The sequence below is a fragment of the Melozone crissalis genome, unplaced genomic scaffold (assembly GCF_028551555.1).
Source record: "Melozone crissalis strain CALT ecotype California unplaced genomic scaffold, PUWL_Pcris_2 ptg000088l_1, whole genome shotgun sequence".
Taxonomy (NCBI): Eukaryota; Metazoa; Chordata; class Aves; order Passeriformes; family Passerellidae; genus Melozone; species Melozone crissalis.
Window position 1 is genome coordinate 3,795,894 of NW_026535865.1, and position 17,790 is coordinate 3,813,683.

The 17,790-nt window shown below is 55.7% G+C and overlaps 3 protein-coding genes across 3 annotated transcripts; all 3 read left to right on the forward strand.

Annotated features, from left to right (window-relative positions):
- The first annotated feature begins 4,063 nt into the window (after window positions 1–4,063).
- Window positions 4,064–6,775, forward strand: MADCAM1 (mucosal vascular addressin cell adhesion molecule 1). The gene is made up of 5 exons (XM_054291157.1): window positions 4,064–4,121; window positions 4,269–4,535; window positions 5,050–5,370; window positions 5,576–6,121; window positions 6,663–6,775. The coding sequence occupies exons 1-5, from the start codon at window positions 4,064–4,066 to the stop codon at window positions 6,773–6,775; spliced, it is 1,305 nt and encodes a 434-aa protein (XP_054147132.1).
- A 1,151-nt stretch (window positions 6,776–7,926) lies between these two features.
- Window positions 7,927–9,294, forward strand: TPGS1 (tubulin polyglutamylase complex subunit 1). The gene is made up of 2 exons (XM_054291101.1): window positions 7,927–8,252; window positions 8,339–9,294. Exons 1-2 carry the CDS (start codon window positions 7,927–7,929, stop codon window positions 8,865–8,867), a joined length of 855 nt encoding a protein of 284 aa, XP_054147076.1. The 3' UTR covers window positions 8,868–9,294.
- A 983-nt stretch (window positions 9,295–10,277) lies between these two features.
- On the forward strand, window positions 10,278–16,465 carry CDC34 (cell division cycle 34, ubiqiutin conjugating enzyme). Its single transcript, XM_054291036.1, has 5 exons — window positions 10,278–10,494; window positions 12,854–12,940; window positions 13,815–13,912; window positions 14,762–14,896; window positions 15,608–16,465. Exons 1-5 carry the CDS (start codon window positions 10,318–10,320, stop codon window positions 15,816–15,818), a joined length of 708 nt encoding a protein of 235 aa, XP_054147011.1. The 5' UTR covers window positions 10,278–10,317; the 3' UTR covers window positions 15,819–16,465.
- Window positions 16,466–17,790: the final 1,325 nt, after the last annotated feature.

Genomic DNA, 17,790 nt, shown 5'->3' on the forward strand with positions numbered 1-17,790 from the left:
TTGCACCTCCAGGCAGCAGTTCCCCCACCTCTGTTCCTCACAAAAATGCCTTTTTTTAGACGGGACTTTTCCCAAGTCCTGGCAATCTGATGATTTATATGGGTTAAAGTGAGCTGAAGTAGGATTTTCCCTCACACACTGATGAAGTAAAAATATAGAATTGTTACCTCAGAGCTTCACGGGTACGATACAGCGACACGTTACAAAAAAGATGAGCATAATTTATATGATATAAAGTATATAGAGATATATTTTTAAAAGTCCTCTCCCTTATTGCATAGTTTATTGAAACCAATGTGTTTCTGATCCCATTCCCTCTCACCACTGCTCTGCTGCCTGTGGCCTCTCAGCCTCTCCTTCCCCTCAGACCCCAGAACAGTCCAGAATCTTCTCTCCCAGCTCATGTCCCTCACCCCTGAGCTTCTGGTGGTGCTGACATGGTGGGCCTGGAGCGTTTTGGTGCCACTGGTCACCAGTGATGGCACTGGTGCAGCTGGGATGGGGACAGTGGATGGATGGAGGGGGGCACAGCACCAGGCAGCAGCAGGACCTCACAGGTGCCATCCCCAACAGAAAAGTGGCTTGTGCTGGTGTGCAGAGCTGGCAGCAGGGGCTCTCAGGTGCAGGGAAGCAAGCAGGGATCCCCATTTACCCTCTTGGGGTTCCTCTCACCTGGTTTGGTGGGGCCTGGGCCCGGTGCCTCCCCTTCCGTCCTGCTCTGCCTCCATGGGACAGAGCAGGAGCTGGGCCAGGCAGTGCTGAAGTCACCAGAGCCAGATGAAGAACAGCTTGTTCTGAAGGGCTGGTGCTTCTGCAGCGTCCCACGTGGAGGCTGGAAAGGCTGTGTGGAGCATTCAGCTGGTTTTTGCCAATTCTCGTTACTTTCTATGAAAACGCAACTTTTTAAAAAGGAGTCTTTTTTTCCTAAAATGTGCTTGATCTGCTGTGCAGTGCCTGAGCCTGGCTGTTTAGGATTTGTCTGCAAGAGACTTCGAAATCTGGGATGGTGACAGCAATGCCCAAACACGAGGCAAAAATCATCTCAGTTTTCCTGTCGGCAGCCCTGGCAGGTCGAGCGAGTTTCAGCTGATCTTGTTGCATTAAAAACCTGAGTTACACCATTGCTTTCTCTTCTGCCATTAATTTTGCAAAGTAGGAACTTTTTACTTCCCTGTTTTTATTCTTTTTCTGCACTCCAAAGGCTGTTGACAGCTGTGGTATCTTTAAAACGTGGGCACTTGGCCCCACCTCTGCTCTCTCACAGTTCACCATCACGTGTGTTTGTGTCTCTTTTTCTTTTTTTTTTTAAGCTAATGATAAAATGTATTTATTTTGGTTCAGGTTGTGTTTGGAACTGGCTAATCTCTCCCTCTGATGGATTATTTATTAAACTGCTGCTTTCCTGTTGTGTCAAAGGTCTCTGTCCTTATTCCTCTGCATCACCTGTGGTACCAGGCAGCTTCTGCCCAGAATTTAAATTCCCCTTGAGAATTAAGGTGTGGGATAGGTTTGGGAGAGCTGGGTGAGGGTTACCAGTCCTTGCCCCAGCCCAGGGGGCAAGGGGCTCCCTGCCCCACTGCAGCCTCCTCCTGGCCTGGTTTTAGTCATCTCAACTCTATTGTCTTAATTTTTCAACCAGGCCTAATTTAGATCTTATCTGACTCATTTAAACACTCTTTGTGGCGGCTGAGGATGGTCCTAAGTGACTAATATAATCCAAAAAAATATATAAACACATCCAAGCCAGCTCTTGGTGCTTGATGGATGGTATCCTGGAAAAATGAGCCATTACACAGCCTGGTGCTTCTGTCTGCATTTCCTCCAGACTGGAATTAGCTTTTGTTTTATTGTTTCCATCTTCAATTGAGAGAAAACCTGTGACTTGTCTCATGTGAGGTGGCTGGAGAACAGAGGGCAGGTGTTGACCACCCTTCAACAACATCCTGCACTGGTGTGGTGGCTCCTGGGGCAAAGCTTTGTCCCTTCTGGTGTCAGACCCCAACCCGAGGGGCTCTGGGGGTATCCTGTGCTGCAGCCAGCACTGGTCCCTTGGTGCTCTGTGTCTCCACACTGAGCTGTTTTGTTTCCTGAGCAGCATCTCTGCACAAAGTTTTGCCTGCCCTGAGGGAGGAAGCACAATCTGCCTCCAGGAAAGGTGTTCAGGCCCCCGAGTCTGGAAAAGCAGCATTGCCTTCGCTCCTTCAAAGGCTTCCTGTGGGTTGCAAAACACTCCTGGTGCGTAATCTTGCTCCTTCTGCCCTGTGCACGCAACCTGGTGCTGTTCCTGTGGGGAAGGTCTGAATTCCACCAAGCAGGAGGTGGAGCAGGGGTTATGGTGGGTTCAGTACTCAGAGTGAGCAAGAGCTGCTCTGGGAGCTCTGCCACATCATTCTGAGCTGGACCAGTCCCCTGGTTCTGTGGCTGAGCCCTTGGAACTGGAGGGTTTTCAGGTTTTGACTCCATTTTCCAACTGTGTTGCCCCCTCTGTGGCACTCCAAGCCCCAAAACAGAGAAAGTGCAGCACAAGTTTCTTGTAACTGCTAATTTCTTGAGGTCCAGCAAAGTCTGAAAAAGCTTCTTTTTAAGATGAGGTGCTTCCCTAAATGCTCAGCTCTCATTCAGAATTGATTCAGGGGTTTTCTCATCACACCAGTGCCACAATCAGGGTTGTGGGAGAGGCAAGTGAAACCCTGGCACCACTCGTGTGTGTCCTCAAGGTTCCCAAACAAATTTTCTGGGAATGTGGGAGCAGCCCTGGCTGTGGTTTGTCCCAGGGTTGGGCAGGGGGCTCTGGAGGCTGCTGGAAAATCCGGGATGTGGCTCTGTTAACACAGGATGGACGGAACAAAAAGCCCAGCACCATTAATCACCTGCTTCGGCTGAGTGAGCACATTTGGTGGGAAGTGTTTACAGAGCACTTTCCTTGCCCAGAGGCCTCCTGCACCCTCGAGAGAATTAATGGCATGACCTTCTAAAATGATGCATGGCACGCCCAGCGCGTGGAGCTGCCTCTCAGAGCAGTTCCCAGCTGGGAAATGTCCAAAATGTCCAAGTCCTGTGGTGGCACTGGGTGCAGAGATGGGCACGTCCCTCCCTCAGCCCTTTGGGACCTTCCCCAGCTTTGGCAGGGTGGGAATGGGGCAGAACAGGGCTCATCCCTGCATGGGGAGCAGGGCAGGAACGAGGGAGTGATGCCAGACCCAGCAGGGACCCATGAGAGATGCTGGATGATGCAGGTGTTCAACACCTCCTCTGTGGTGACACTTTCTCCATCTGTACAAGATCAACCCTCACAGGAACACCTGATTCCATCCCTGAAAATGCCATTTTTGAGGAATAACAGGAATAATCAGCTCACCAGCAGGGCTGACCGTCACTCCTCCATGGGGAGCTGGGCAGGAACAAAGGAGTGATGCCAGACTCAGGACAGATGCTGGATCATGCAGGGTGTTCAACACCTATAGGGTGACAGTTTCTCCATTTGTACAAGACCAAGCCTCACAGGAACACCTGATTCCATCCCTGAAAATGCCATTTTTTAGGAATAACAGGAATAATCAGCTCACCACAGATCTGACCACAGATCCTGGCTCTGCTTTTGGGGCAGGGCCCTTTCCACAACCCCCCAGCATCTTTTGGGGTCAGGGAAAGTTTGGTTTGCCAGAGCCTCTGGGGGAGCGATCCCTGCAAAAAAACAGGGATAGAGCTGGATCTGAGCCACATCCTGGGGTGTGAGTGCCTGGCAGGGCTCCTTGCTAGGGTGATGGGGACCTGAAGGGACAGGGACTTTCCTGGGTTTGGAGGGGCTGCCGGCTTGGCCCTCGGCTGGGTGTTGTGGAAAAGCTGAACTTGGAAGAAAATCAGAAATCTCCCTCTGGAAATACCCCTCGGGCGGGAAGTTGTGGAGATCCTGGGGCCGCTGCTCCTGGGGGCGGTTCCTACAGGGCTTAAGAAGGGCTGAGGTTGGAGCCGGCGGCCAGAAGGAGACAGCCCCGGCCAGCAGCTGGAAAGAGGGGAAGGAATGAAAGAAGGGAAAACCAGCGCTGCTGCTGCCCTGTGGGTGATGGAGCCGGCTCCTGTCCTTCTCCTCCTCCTCCTCGGCTCGCTGTGGGGCTGCAGCGGTGAGTGCCATGGGGCCGAGAGCCACCCTAAACCCCCAAGCTGCTCTCCTTGCTTCACCCTACAGCCTCAGGAGCTCCCTGTCCCCAAACCGCTGCTGTCCCACCGCTGGTGGCTGTCCCCTGACCCTGCACTTTCCTCCTGCCCAGGTGGCCCTGCTGACAGGCTGGTGGTGACACCTCGGGAGCCCGTGGTGCCCTTTGGGGGCTCGACAGAGCTGAACTGCTCCCTGGCCTGCGCAGAGGGCAAGGTGGAGTGGAGGGGGCTGGACACAGCCCTGGGCACCATCTCCTCCTTCTCCACCCACAGCATCCTGCACATCCAGCACGCCACGGTGGCCACGGAGGGCACGAAGTTCTGCGAGGGCAAATGCCACGGGAAGGACTACAAGGAAAGTGTCACACTGAAGGTTTATGGTAAGCACTGCCTGTCGCAGACATCTCTTATGGAAAATCTTTTCTTTAGAAATTTTCTTCCTCCTGAGGAGCTGAGAGGCCTCAGGAACAACATGTAAACATTGATTATCTGCTGCTGTGGAATGTAACAGGTAGATCTTTGATTAGCCCATGTTAGATGTTTGTAATTAATGGCCAATCACAGCCCAGCTAGCTCAGACACAGAGCCCGAGCCACAAACCTTTGTTATCATTCTTTGCTATTCTATTCTTAGCCAGCCTTCTGATTAAATCCTTTCTTCTATTCTTTTAGTATAGTTTCAATATAATATATATCATAAAATAATAAATCAAGCCTTCTGAAACATGGAGTCAGATCCTCGTCTCTTCCCTCATCCTAAGACCCCTGTGAACACCGTCACAACTCCCCAGCCCATCCCTCACTGCCTCCTCCCAGCACAGCCCTGCATCCCCAGGGCAGCCCCTTTCCTCCTGAGCTAAAAATCACCCCTGACCCTGCTCTGACTCCTTTCCAGCCCTCCCAGACGCACTGAGCCTGGAGGCATCTCCTCGCACCCTGCGCCCAGGGCACCCTGCCAGCCTGACCTGCATGGCCACACACCTGTACCCTCCCAATGGCCTGGCCCTCACCTGGTACCGGGGCCACCACGTGCTGGAGAACCTTACAGACCCTGACTGCGAGGATCCTGATGAGGAGGAGCTGTGTACCATCGTTTCCAGCCTGTCGGTGAAGGGCACAGAGGTGGCAGAAGGGGTGGAGTTCAGGTGCGAGGTGACGCTGCGTGTCGGGCAGGAGACCTTCAGCAGGGTGGCATCTCTGGTGGCAAGGGCTGAGGGTGAGTGCCAGGAGGGGCTGGGGACCACAACCTGCATGTCCTCCAGTGCCCTGTGCTCCTCAAAATAGCTCTGCCAAGCAGCTGCACCATTCCTGAATTTTCCACCCCTGTCCCTGCTGGCGCTGCCCCTTTGCTCTGGGGCTGGAGGAGCTGGGGGCTGCAGCGAGCTGAGCTCCCCTGTGACCAAGGCTTGCTGTGTTTGCAGCTGTGATGACACCAGCCATGGCCACCTCCATGAGGAGCCCCAGCACAGCCACCGAGGCCACCACAGCCCTCCCTCCAGGGCCAGGTGTCCCCACAGGTGACCCCACCACAGCACGGGAGCCCAACGCTGGCACCACTCAGGATCTGGCTGCTGTCACCAATGCCCCCTCCACGGAGCCCTCAGTGCCCCAGGACCCCACGGCAAGCACCCACACGGCAGATGTGGCCACCAGCGCCCTCCCTGCGGCGACAGAGCCACCTCTGGGGACAATGCCAGCCTGCAGCCTGCAGATGCGGTCGCTGCCACCCACCGGGACGCGGGGCAGGGCTCTGCGCATCGAGTGCCACGCTCGGTGCCCCGGGAACGCCACGGTGCGCTGGCTGCGGACCCCCGCAGCCCTCGGGCAGTACCGGGAGGAGTCTGCGGGCAGCAGCTCCGCCCTGCGGCTGGACAGCGCCGAGCCCTGGCACCAGGGACACTACCAGTGCGTCCTGCGGGGCCACCACCGCGCACAGGTGGCCAGCCTGGAGGTGATGGTGGTGGATGGTGAGTGGTGCTGGTCTGCGGACCCCTGTCCTTATCGCTGGGGTGGGCTGCAACCCCTCGTGTCCGTGCCACAGTTGGTGCTGGGGGCTGGGGATGGATGTCCAGGAAGCTCTCCTAGACCTTCCTAGACCTCAAGAAATTAAGTTACCAGAAAACCCCACACCTTGTGCTGCACGTTGTTTTGGGGCTTGGAGTGCCATGGTTTAGTTGGGGTGTTGGTTTGGACTGGATGATCTTGAAGGTCTCTTCCAACCCAGTGATTCTGTGAATTATTCTGTGAATTATTCTGTGAATTTTTCTGTGAATTCTGTGCATTATTCTGTGAATTATTCTGTGAATTCTGTGAATTATTCTGTGAATTATTCTATGAATTCTGTGAATTATTCTATGAATTCTGTGAATTATTCAGTGAATTATTCAGTGAATTCTGAGAATTATTCAGTGAATTATTCTGTGAATTATTCTATGAATTCTGTGAATTATTCTGTGACTCGCTCACCCCTCGGCATTTCCATGCAATAACACGACCGTGTCTTTGCAGATTCCTTCAGCTCCAGCCCTGCCATCGCCATGGGCACAGCGGGATCGCTCCTGGGGCTCATCGCCACTGCTGCCGTGTCCCGAAGCCTGTGGAAGTGGTTCAGATCCCGGTAGCCGCTGTCCGGGGAGTGGCAACAACCGGGTGGCGGCCCCGGCCCTCCTGGGTGTCCTTGCTGTCCCCCGGTTGTCGCTGAAGGAGCAGGATGAGGAGCAGCTGCCGCGGGAGGCAAAGCCTGGAAGGACAATGAGCACAGGCGACACAGGACTGCATCCCCGCGGGCTGGCACCGATCACCGGGTGTGTGGAGCTCCCGGTACCGGCGGACGGGCGGGAGCACGGAGGTCCCGGGGGAGCGTGGGCCCGGCGGGCGGGTGGGACCGGTGCTCCAATAAAGAGCTGGTTTCCGTTCGGGCCCTCAGCAAAGTGTCTGTGATGAACGTCCAATCACTTGTTTGTAAAATTTTAATAGTAATAAAATGGTTATAAAAATAGTAATACAATTAGAGTGATAATAATTTGGACAGTTTGGATTAAGACAATATGAGACAACAAATACAAAGAGTTATGGATGGTCCAGGTACCTTTTTCTGGGCAGCACGAGCCCGAAAAAGGACACAGTTAACAAAGGATTAACCCTTAAAAGCAATAACCTGTTGCATATTCATACACTTCATACATGATGCATAAATTCCGTTCAAACACAGGATTCTGTCTGGTCAGTGTCAACTTCTTCCTCCGAATCCCAACAGCGCCTTTGAGGTGGGAAGAAGTTCGCTTCTTCTGATAAGAGAGCAATAAATTCTTTTTCTCTGAAAGATTTAGGTGTCCTGTGCCTGCTATCTCGCTGCCAGTCCTTACCTTAAAAAAAGTATCTTACATAGAATCATTTCTATTTTAACAATTTTTATAACCTAAAACTATATTTAACACACTACTTAAAAGAATTAATACAGCATTACTTTCTGCAAAAACACATATAATATTCATTATAATATTTGAGAAAAGCCAATCACAAAATACATGAATTTTCAGTGTCCTTTGGGACCGGTCCCACGGCCCCAGGGCACCCCGGCCTGCCCGCAGTAAACATGGCGGCCACCGCGCCAGTCGCGTTGATAGCGCAGCTCCTTTGACCACACTCAAAATGGCGGCCGCGGCCTCGCCCAATGGCGGCGTTCCCTCACAGCCTTCCTGCCCACCATTGGCTGCCAGCGTGTAAGATGGCGGCATCAAAACTTCCGCCCCGGGCGGAAGCGCGGTCCAAGATGGCGGCGTACGAGAAGCGGCGAGCGGCCGCCGCCCCTGTACCGGCGGGGGGCAGCGGGCTGCCGGAACCGGGGCGGGCAGCGCCGGGGGGCGGCGGGCCGGCGGAGGGCAGCGCGGCGGAGTTCCTGCTGCGAGCCGGCGTCACGGCCATGGTGCGGGAGGCGCTGCTGAAGGTGCTGGAGGCGCGGCCCGCCGAGCCCGTGTCATTCCTGGCCGAGTACTTCGAGCGGCTGGTGCTGGCGGAGGCGGCGGCGGAACCCCCGGGGCCGCCGCAGCGCCTGGCCCGGGCGCTGTGGTACGTGTGCCTGGCTCATCACTCGCACAGGTGCGGCGAGCGGCGGCGGCGGGGGGCGGCGGGGACGGGGGGCGAGGCCGCCTCTGTGTGTTTGTGTGTGTGCCATGTCGCGACAGGACGGCCTTCGACAGCAACACCGGCGCGGCCTACGAGGTGCTGGGCTGCGGCGGGCGGCGGCGGACGGCGGGCGTGGACGGGCGGCTCTACAGCGAGCTGCTGAGGCGGATCTGCCAGCGCGGGGCGGCCCCGGCCGAGGCGGCGGCCGAGCTGCTGCGCCGCGTCCGGTGCCGCGACCACGAGGCCGTCCCGTTCGACGTGTTCCGCTACGGCGTCCTCACCTGCTGCGTGCTGCTGGAGTTCGCGGCCAAAGCGGACGCGCTGTTCGCCGTGCTGGGCGCCGGGGACTCGGCGGACAGCCGGCTGTGCCAGGCCGTGCTGCGGGCGCTGGAGGACGCGCTGGGAGCCGGGCACGGCCCGCGGCCCGGCCGCTACCTGGAGGCGGGCTCCAGGCTGGGCCCCGACAGGCTGGCACTGGCCATGGACCAGGCGCTGCAGGAGAGGAAGATGGGCTCCTCCATGAGCAGGGAGGAGTTCCTGAGCAAAGCCACGGCGCTGTTCATAGCCAAGGTGAAGCCCGTGGAGTGATGTAGGGTGGGAGCAGCGCTGGCTGTGGCTCCTCTCAGAGCTGGACGGTGAGCACAGGGAGCTGGCTGGAGAGCCCAGCAAGAGATTCCCAGTTTCCACACTCCCTGCCTGCTCTGATGGTGCCCAGCAGCTCCGTGTCCCAGCTGGGAGATCCCTCTCAGGGATTATCCAGGACTCACGTGGAGGCTGTGACCCGTGGAGCTGCTTTGGGCAGTGAAGTGACCCAGAAGGAACAAAGTGTGGGGCTGGGCTGTGGCTGCACAGGGGCAGCTGGGGAGGGCTGAGGTGGTTTGGGATGTGAGACACATCCCCTTCCCCCAGGACCAGCTGCGTGTCGGGCCGGGGGTTATTTATTTAAACTTGTCTGATCGTTATTTATACTGTTCAATTCCTGGTTTGCTGTAAGACATTAAAGCTTTTTTTATTATTTTTTAGTGGCCACTTTCTTAACTCCTGGCAGCATTAAGTGCCAGAACGAGCAGCAGAAGTGCCCAGAGCCCTGGGGGTAGTGTCGGCAGCAGGTGCAGGACTGTGGCAGAGCCGGTGGGGGGATCCCCACGGGCTCGGGATGTTGTGTTGGGGCGGATGTTCCGCTCCCTGCGGGCAGAACTGGGTGAGGCTGCGGCTGGCGGCTCCTGACGCGGGCACAGCTGACGGGATGTGACACAAAGCCAGCTGCGAGCCGGGGATTCCTGAAGCTGAGCAGCCTCTGCTGCTGTGAATTGTCGCACAGCGGTGACACCCGCAGGCTGGCCGGGGTTCTGTGTGCTAGGGAGCGCCCGCCCATCGCTGGGTTCCCTCGGTGGGCCGGTGCCACCGGGAGCACCGGGGGAGCCGCCCCGCCCATCGCTGGATTCGCTCGGTGGGCCGGTGCCACCGGGGGAGCTGCCCTGCCCATTGTTGGGTTCGCTCGGTGAGCTGGTGACACCGGGAGCACCGAGGGAGCCGCCATGCCCATCGTTGGGTTCGCTCGGTGAGCCGGTGACACCGGGAACGTCACCGGGGGCACCGGGGGAGCCGCCCTGCCCATCGCTAGATTCTCTCGGTGGGCCGGTGATACCAGGCGAGTCCCAGGGCGTTCACCCATCCCTAAATACACTCGGTAGGCCGGTGACACCGGGGAAGTCCCAGGGCGTTCGCCCATCCCTGAATACACTCGGTGGGCTGGTGCTACCGGGAGCCCCGGGGCGCCCCCTCATCGCTGGGTTCGCTCGGTGAGCCGGTGCCACCGGGGGAGCCCTGGGGCGTTCGCCCATCGCTGGGTGCCACTGGCAGCGCCATCAGGGGCACCGGCGGAGCCGCCCCGCCCACCTACCCCACCCCGCGCTCCGATTGGCCAGCGACACCCGTAGGGGCGTTTCCCTCGGAGGCCACGCCCCTCCCGGCGCTCCAGCCCCCGCCGTGCCCCGCGTGGCCCCGGTGGCGCCGCCGAGAGCCCCGGTAGAGCGGCATGGCGCGGCCCGCCGTGCCCAGCTCGCAGAAGGCGCTGCTGCTGGAGCTCAAGGGGCTGCAGGAGGAGCCCGTGGAGGGGTTCCGCGTCGGGCTGGTGGACGAGGGGGACCTGTACACCTGGGACGTGGCCATCTTCGGACCCCCGGACACGCACTACGAGGGCGGATACTTCAAGGTGAGCGGCGGGGAAGGCAGAGCAGGGGGTGTCGGGGATGTGCTGCGTGTTTTTGGAAGGAGTTTCTCAGTTTTGGGAAGGGGTGAGACCCTGTGAGGGGGATGTGGGTGTCCTGGGTGGGTGTAGGGGTCGTGACAGAGCTGCTCCCAAGTTTAGGGGTGAGTTAAAGGAGAGTTGGGTCTTTCACTGGGCCCCTGGGGGTCCCCGGGGCTTTGGGGTCCTGGCAGGGAGATGGTGTGGAAGTGGCTGCCGCCAAACTAATGAGGGTCGCCTTATGAGGGGCTTCAAACACCCCCCTGCCCCCCTGGTCTGAGGGTGGACAGTGAGCTCCAGGTCACTGAGGTTCCCTCTGCTGGAGGGCATCAGAGTCATTGCCACCAGACCAGGAAAAAGATAAAATTCTGCCAGGGTGGGAGCAGGGGGCTGGGTTAGAGAAAGAGTGTCGTGGTTTGGGGTGGGAGAAGGTGTTTGTTGGTCTGAGTGCGCAGTGCCCCCTCGGCAGGATGTGTGTGTGCTCTTCCCAGGTATTGTGCAACCTGGGGTAGCTGTTTTCTTCCTCTTTCTCATCCTCCCTCCTCCGTGGAGCCCTTGTGTTTTCATCCTGTTGCTGTCAGGGTGGGGATGCACAGGGTGACTCACCCAGGGTTAGCTCTGTTTGTTTTCCTGGCGCTCCTGAGCCGGGTTTCATCTCTTCACTGGAGTGCAGGGATTTTTTTCCCCACAGCATTTTAGCATGAAACCCTGTGAACTCTCACCCTTTCAGCCCCTCATGCTCCTGTTTTGTGCTTGAGAGCTTCCAAACTCAGCACAGTGCTGGCGAGGCTGTGCGTTAGAGGAGAGCAGAGGGGCAGAGCATTGCCCAGCCTGTTTGTACACACAGGGTGGGGGTTGTTGCTGTCCAAGCCCCCTTTGGCATCGCTTTGATTCAGCTGGTTTTGTTCTGATCCCCTCTGACACAACAAAGGGGATTATTCTGCCGTGTTCAGCTGTTTGGCCAGAGCCCAGCACGGGGCTGTGTGTCACTGCCCTGCACTCCACACTCACAACACATCCCCCACTGCACTTTCCCCTTTTCCCACCGCCTGTCCTGTGCCATGGATTTTTCTCAGTTCATGTACAAGGGAATCCACTGTCTGGATTTTCTTTTACATGGACTGAGGGAGCAAGAAGCATTCAGGGAGTTGTCGTGTTGAGTCTTGATCTGCAAGTTTGCTCCCAGGGCCTGGAAACAGCTGAGAGCTGAATCAGTCACTGGGAATTTGTGCAGCCACACAGGGAGAAGCTGGCCACATATTTTTGGATTCCTGGTGCTGGTGGGTTGGGGCAATCCTCTGAGGACTGTGGGATGTTGCTGTAGGTCCCTGTGCCCCCTCAGGCTTCACTCAGAGATGGACAGGGAGCCCCTCTCTGCCCAATCTCAGCTCTGTGGGTTTGGCAGCTGTGGGAGGAGCTGGTGGTGGCTGAGTGTCCCTGCTGGAGCCCTGGGCTGCAGCCTGAGCTTCATGTGATTTTATTTTTAGCCCCCAAGCTGCGCGTTGCGGCCAGTTTGGACTGGGTCTCCTCTCAGCAGTGACAGGCTATTTTTAGGTTTGGTGCGTTCATCAGAGCACCAAACACCTGATGCTTCCTTCCTGTGGGCTCTGAAGAGTAAACAACCAGTGGCACAGCCGTGGTCTGGCCCTGGTAGCAGCTCTGGGGGTGCCCCAGCCTCTCTGCCTGGCACCCTGTGCTGCTGTGGGGTTTGTGCTGGGTGCCAACACCACCAGCTCCTCCTGGTTCCTCTGCATTGGAGAGCACTGGGTTAGCACCAGAGGGCCCTGCTGGACAGGGGGTGTGGGCAGGATGGGGGGCAAGGAGCTGCTGCTGGTCACAGCCCCTTTGCTCAACACTGTGTGGTGAGAGGCTGCCCCCAGGGCTGTATTTTAGACACTTTACACACTCTACACTGGTGCAGAGGCTCTGTCCCACCAGGTGCCCAGCTGGGCTTGGCAGAGGTTCTCTTTTCCCCAGAGCTGTCAGAGGCTCTGTGGTTTCCATCCCTTCCTTCTCACAAGTTTTCACATCTCCTTATTGTTCCCTCTGTGGTTTCCATCCCTTATTTCTCACAAGTTTTCACATCTCCTTATTGTTCCCTCTGTAATTTCCATCCCTTCCATCTCACAAGATTTCTCATCTCCTTGTTGTTCCCTCTGTGATTTCCATCCCTTATTTCTCACAAGTTTTCACATCTCCTTGTTGTTCCCTCTGTGATTTCCATCCCTTATTTCTCACAAGTTTTCTCATCTCCTTGTTGTTCCCTCTGTGATTTCCATCCCTTATTTCTCACAAGTTTTCACATCTCCTTGTTGCTCCCTCGCAGGCTCGTCTCCGCTTCCCCATCGACTACCCCTACTCTCCTCCTGCCTTCAGGTTCCTCACCAAGATGTGGCACCCCAATATCTACGAGGTAGGTGCCCTGGGACAGCGAGGAGGTTCTTGGACAGCCAGTGGACACGTGTGCCTGTGTTATGATGGCGCTGGGTGCAAATGCCAGCCTTTGGCACTGGACACTCAGTGCCTGGCACAGGGAACATCGCTAATGAGCTCACGACAGCATTTTGCTGTCCCAGAGCAGCGTCCAGGTCAGCCAGGCTTTGCAGGCCTGGTGGCTCCCACGCTTGGGGACATTGTGCCTGTGCCAAGAGTGGCTGCAGGGCCAGCAATGTGCCTGGCCCTGGGGCCCACGCCAGGGGCACAGCCTGCTGGGCATTGGGCAGCCTGGCCTGAACGGAGCTGGCAGTCATGGGTGCCTGTCCACTTTTGTGTCCCTCTATGGGACTGAAGGGACAGCTGGGGTCACCTGTGGTGGTGTTCGCAGGGGTCTTAGGATGAGGGAAGAGATGAGAATGTTGGCTTCATGTTTCAGAAGGTTTGATTTATTATTTTATGATATATATTATATTAAAACTATACTAAAAGAATAGAAGAAAGGATTTGATCAGGAAGCTGGCTAAGAATAGAAAAAGCATTATAACAAAGGCTTGTGACTGGCCCAGACAGTCTGGACAGCTGGATTGTGGTTGGCCATTAATTAGAAACAACCAACATAGACCAATCACAGATACACCTATTGCATTCCACAGCAGCAGGTAATCATTGTTTACATTTTGTTCCTGAGGCCTCCCAGCTTCTCAGGAGGAAAAATCCTAAGGAAAGGATTTTTCATAAAACCTGTGTGTGACAGTCACCTCACCTGGCTTCAGCCAAAGGGAAGAGCGAGTGAGGAGATCCTGGGGCAGCAGCAGCAGCTCCTGAGGATTCTGTTTCTCTTGTGCTTTCAGACAGGTGATGTCTGCATCTCCATCCTGCACCCACCCGTGGATGACCCTCAGAGTGGGGAGCTGCCCTCGGAGCGCTGGAACCCCACCCAGAACGTGCGGTGAGGGATGGCAGGGTGGGAGGCTGGGGACAGGAGGTGCAGGGGCTGCTGAAGGCTCTCAGGCTGTTGGATTGGCTGAAGAACAGCCAGAGCTTGTGTATTCTCGGGTTGCTGTTTGATAATTGCTGCAGGAGATGTGCAGGATGTCTCTGCTTTGGCTCCTGCAATTGAAGAATGAGTCTGGACTCTTCACTTTTTGGTCTTGAGGTTGTTTATTAATTCTTATCTATAAAACTTTCTTTCTGCCTAGCTGAGGTCTGCTCAGCAGGGCAGCCACAGGCACTCTGTGTTGTCCTTTTATACTACAAACTACGTATAACATATTTACACTTACCAGTACCTATCACCTATGTTAGACAGTGCACTTCTACTCTAAACCAATCCCAAAGTGCCAACATCACTGCAGAAAATGAAGAACAAGAAGAAGAAGGAGAAAAGCTGGACACACCCAAGTTCTTCCATCTTGTCCCTATAGCCCCCATACCAAAAATCCTAAAATCTACATTTTCACCCTGTGATTATTTTGTTATTACACTATTCAAACCTGTGTGACTTTCAGGTCCTCATACAAAGTTGGCAACTTGCTCCAGGGGTCAAAATCAAATCTCCAGGTGTTCTGGGCTGCATGCCAGGGTCTCTGAGCCCCTTAGTGGGGTTCTTGGCAGCTCTGGACACCCAGAGGGATGCACTGAGTTCCAACAGTGTATAAGCCCAACAGCCCATGCCCAGCCTGCTCCCCTTTGCTGGGACCTCTCTTGCTGTGCACAGCACAAGGCTTTGGGCTGCTGGCACTGCTGGGGTGCTGCTGAGCCTCCTCAGCCCTGACCTGCTCGTGTTTGTCCACACCAGAACCATTCTGCTGAGTGTGATCTCGCTGCTGAATGAGCCCAACACGTTTTCCCCCGCCAACGTGGACGCCTCGGTGATGTACCGCAAGTGGAAGGAGAGCAAAGGGAAGGACCGGGAGTACACAGACATCATCAGGTGTGTGCTGAGCCCGGGCCTGGCAGCCCTGGCTGTGCTGGGATGTGGGAGTGCCAGGGGTAGGATGGTCAGGACGGATGGACATGAGAGATCCCTGCAGCCAGGTCGTGGAATTTGGGGTTTATTGCAAAGGGCCAAGTGCAGGGCCCTGCTGGGAGCTGCAGCCACAGCTCAGAGCAGGCCTGAGAGAGGATGAGAAGGTAAGAGAGTAAAAAGGGTAAGACAGAAAAGTTCCTGTTACAATACCATAAATCTTCTTCTGTGTTGAATATTCTAATTCTCACCAACCAATCTAGTACAATATACAAATCCTATAGCATTTACATACAGCCTATAAGAATCACTACATGACCATACTGTGTTACATTTTAAACCCTAAAAACTCCTCTTTGGGTCCCTTCTGCCAAGCTGGCAGGGTCTGCTCTGACCCTTGGAGCTGTCTGCAAGCAGAGGGTGTTGTTCCATCAAAAGGGGATTGCCTTCAGTCGCCACACCATTGTTTTCCAGTTGTTCAGTAACTGAGGTATCTCAAAACTTGCTTTCATTTCAATCTCACTTATAGTTTCTATATTCTCAAAATCTTTTGCCAGGCAATCATATTTATAAGGCTTTCCTGTTTCATCCTCCCCAGCACTGGGATCCTGTGGGACAGGGTCTCAGGAGGGCTGGGGTGCACAGCTCTGTTCTCACCCCCCATTTCTCCCCCTGCAGGAAGCAGGTGCTGGGCACCAAGGTGGATGCTGAGCGGGATGGAGTGAAGGTCCCCACCACGCTGGCTGAGTACTGTGTGAAGACCAAGACTCCAGCCCCAGATGAGGGCTCAGACCTCTTTTATGATGACTATTATGAGGATGATGAGCTGGAGGAGGAAGCAGAGAGCTGTTACGGTGATGAGGATGACTCCGGCAATGAGGAATCTTGATGGCCCTCTGGCATTGCAAAACTTCCTATAAACTACTGAATTTTACCTCAACTAGGACAAGCTGGTTTGAATTTAGGATCTGTCAGCCCTGAAATTAACTCTCTACCTCGCAGGGAGACTGTTCTGCTGTTGCAAAGGAAATCCCGTGGCTGTCTTTGTAGGAAAAGATAAACTCCCCTATTTATAAACTTCCAGGGAGGGGGAAGCTGTGTTGGGGTGTTCACAAAGCCGCAGAAATTGAGGTGCTGGTGGCTCTGCCTGGCTGAGAAGTGACAACAAGGCCTGGTGTTGCCTGCCCCTCATTTGGGTCTGTTCAACTTCTCTTCAGCCCCACGGGGTAGGAGCAGTTTGGGGCACTTGTGGGGGTGGTGAGTGGTTGCTTTGGTAGGAGAACAACATGTGAGTGCTGTCTTGGCTTTCAACGCCTTTTAGGGCTCACCCTGCAGCCTTCTGGGCTGTTCCACAGGACCCTTTTGCCTTCCCTGCCCTGATGCTGGAGCTGTGTTCACAGGGAGAGGGGCACCAGGGAGGATTTGTCCAGCAGCCACCAGCACTAACCATGTGGGGATGATCTGTTTGTGGTTTTTTGGTTTTTAACTTGCTGGGAGGGATGGGGTCATGCTGAGTATTTCTGCTTCTGTTTTTGGTTGTTTTTTTTTTTTGGACACTATTTAATAAAGTTCTTCCAGGGAAAGGTTGTGATGCACGGGTGAGGTTCTGTGCAGGCTACGAGGGATTTGTGTCGGACATGGAGTGGCATGGAGCGGTGGGCAGCTGTGGGTCTCACAATAACCCTCTTTCCACCTTGCAGAGTGGGCAGGAGGGTTGTCTGAACATCTCTGCCCTTCCTGGGCTACATCAGTGCCTCTGCCCTGGGGCTTTGGCCAGCGCTCAGTCTGTGCCTGGGCCAAACCCTGCAGTGGGTGTTTGCCTTCTGTCTCCTCTGCAGGCAGCAGACCTGCCTGGGCAGTGCCTGGCTGTGCTCTGTGGTACCTGAGGCACCCCACAGGTGCCCAGGGCTGCTCTGATCCCATTTGGGTGCGCCCTGAGCCCACAGACTGGAACTGGCTGGGACATGTGAGCTCAGGAGGCTGCAGGGAGCTGCCCAGACTGTGCTGAGCTGGGCTGAGCAGCCTCGGAGCCAGGGCAGGGCCAGGCCCTGGCAGAGAGCCTGCCTGGGGCTCCTGCCCCTGCTGCACAAAGCTCATCAGAGGGGTAATGAGCAAAACTTCCCTGGGCTGCAGTCGTGCAAACGGGATCAGGGCTTGAGTGACACCTGCGAGTGCACGCGGCGAGGGCATGTGCTTTATTGCCTTAGGAAATGAGGCTAAAAGGCGAATAGGATTATTGTCGCTTTATTCAGGCCTGGCAAACGGCTTCCAAGGTCACCCAGCACGGAGCAGCAGCAGCCCTGGCTGCTTGCTCACAGCCAGCCTCTCCTTCCTTTCCTGGGGGGCTGCTGGGTGCACCCCAAATCTGCGTGGCTGTGCCCTGTGCTGGCTCTTTGTGGTGGCCAGTTCCCTACCCAGATCATGGGTACCAAACGCCCCAAATTTCTGCAAATTCCCCCGGTGTTGGATGCTCATGCTGCCCAGATCATGGGTGCCATGGGCACCAAACCCCTCGAATTTCTGCAAATCCCCTCAGTGTTTGATGCTCATGCTGCCCAGATTCATTTGGGGGTACCAAACCTCCCAATTTCTGCAAATCCCCCCAGTGTTGGATGCTCATGCTGCCCAGATTCATTTGGGGGTACCATACCCCCCCAAATTTCTGCAAATCCCCCCAGTGTTGGATACTCATGCTGCTCAGATCATGGGTGCCATGGGTTCCAAACCCCCCAAATTTCTGCAAATCCCCCCAGTGCAGGCGGAGCCCAGCCAGTGGATGAGGATGGGCAGGACATGAGGAAGAAACGCTCTGGGAGGGAGGAAGGAGCTGGCAGATCCCTGTGGAGGGGCTGGCACCTCTG

Excerpts from the sequence above, each read along its gene's own strand:
- MADCAM1 (XM_054291157.1), top strand. The coding sequence starts at position 4,064 with ATGGAGCCGGCTCCTGTCCTTCTCCTCCTCCTCCTCGGCTCGCTGTGG. Across the intron at positions 4,122-4,268 it reads CTCGCTGTGGGGCTGCAGCG|GTGGCCCTGCTGACAGGCTG; the intron begins GTGAGTGCCATG and ends CCTCCTGCCCAG. Across the intron at positions 5,371-5,575 it reads TCTGGTGGCAAGGGCTGAGG|CTGTGATGACACCAGCCATG; the intron begins GTGAGTGCCAGG and ends CTGTGTTTGCAG.
- TPGS1 (XM_054291101.1), top strand. The coding sequence starts at position 7,927 with ATGGCGGCGTACGAGAAGCGGCGAGCGGCCGCCGCCCCTGTACCGGCG. Across the intron at positions 8,253-8,338 it reads CTGGCTCATCACTCGCACAG|GACGGCCTTCGACAGCAACA; the intron begins GTGCGGCGAGCG and ends ATGTCGCGACAG.
- CDC34 (XM_054291036.1), top strand. The coding sequence starts at position 10,318 with ATGGCGCGGCCCGCCGTGCCCAGCTCGCAGAAGGCGCTGCTGCTGGAG. Across the intron at positions 10,495-12,853 it reads ACGAGGGCGGATACTTCAAG|GCTCGTCTCCGCTTCCCCAT; the intron begins GTGAGCGGCGGG and ends GCTCCCTCGCAG. Across the intron at positions 14,897-15,607 it reads GAGTACACAGACATCATCAG|GAAGCAGGTGCTGGGCACCA; the intron begins GTGTGTGCTGAG and ends CTCCCCCTGCAG.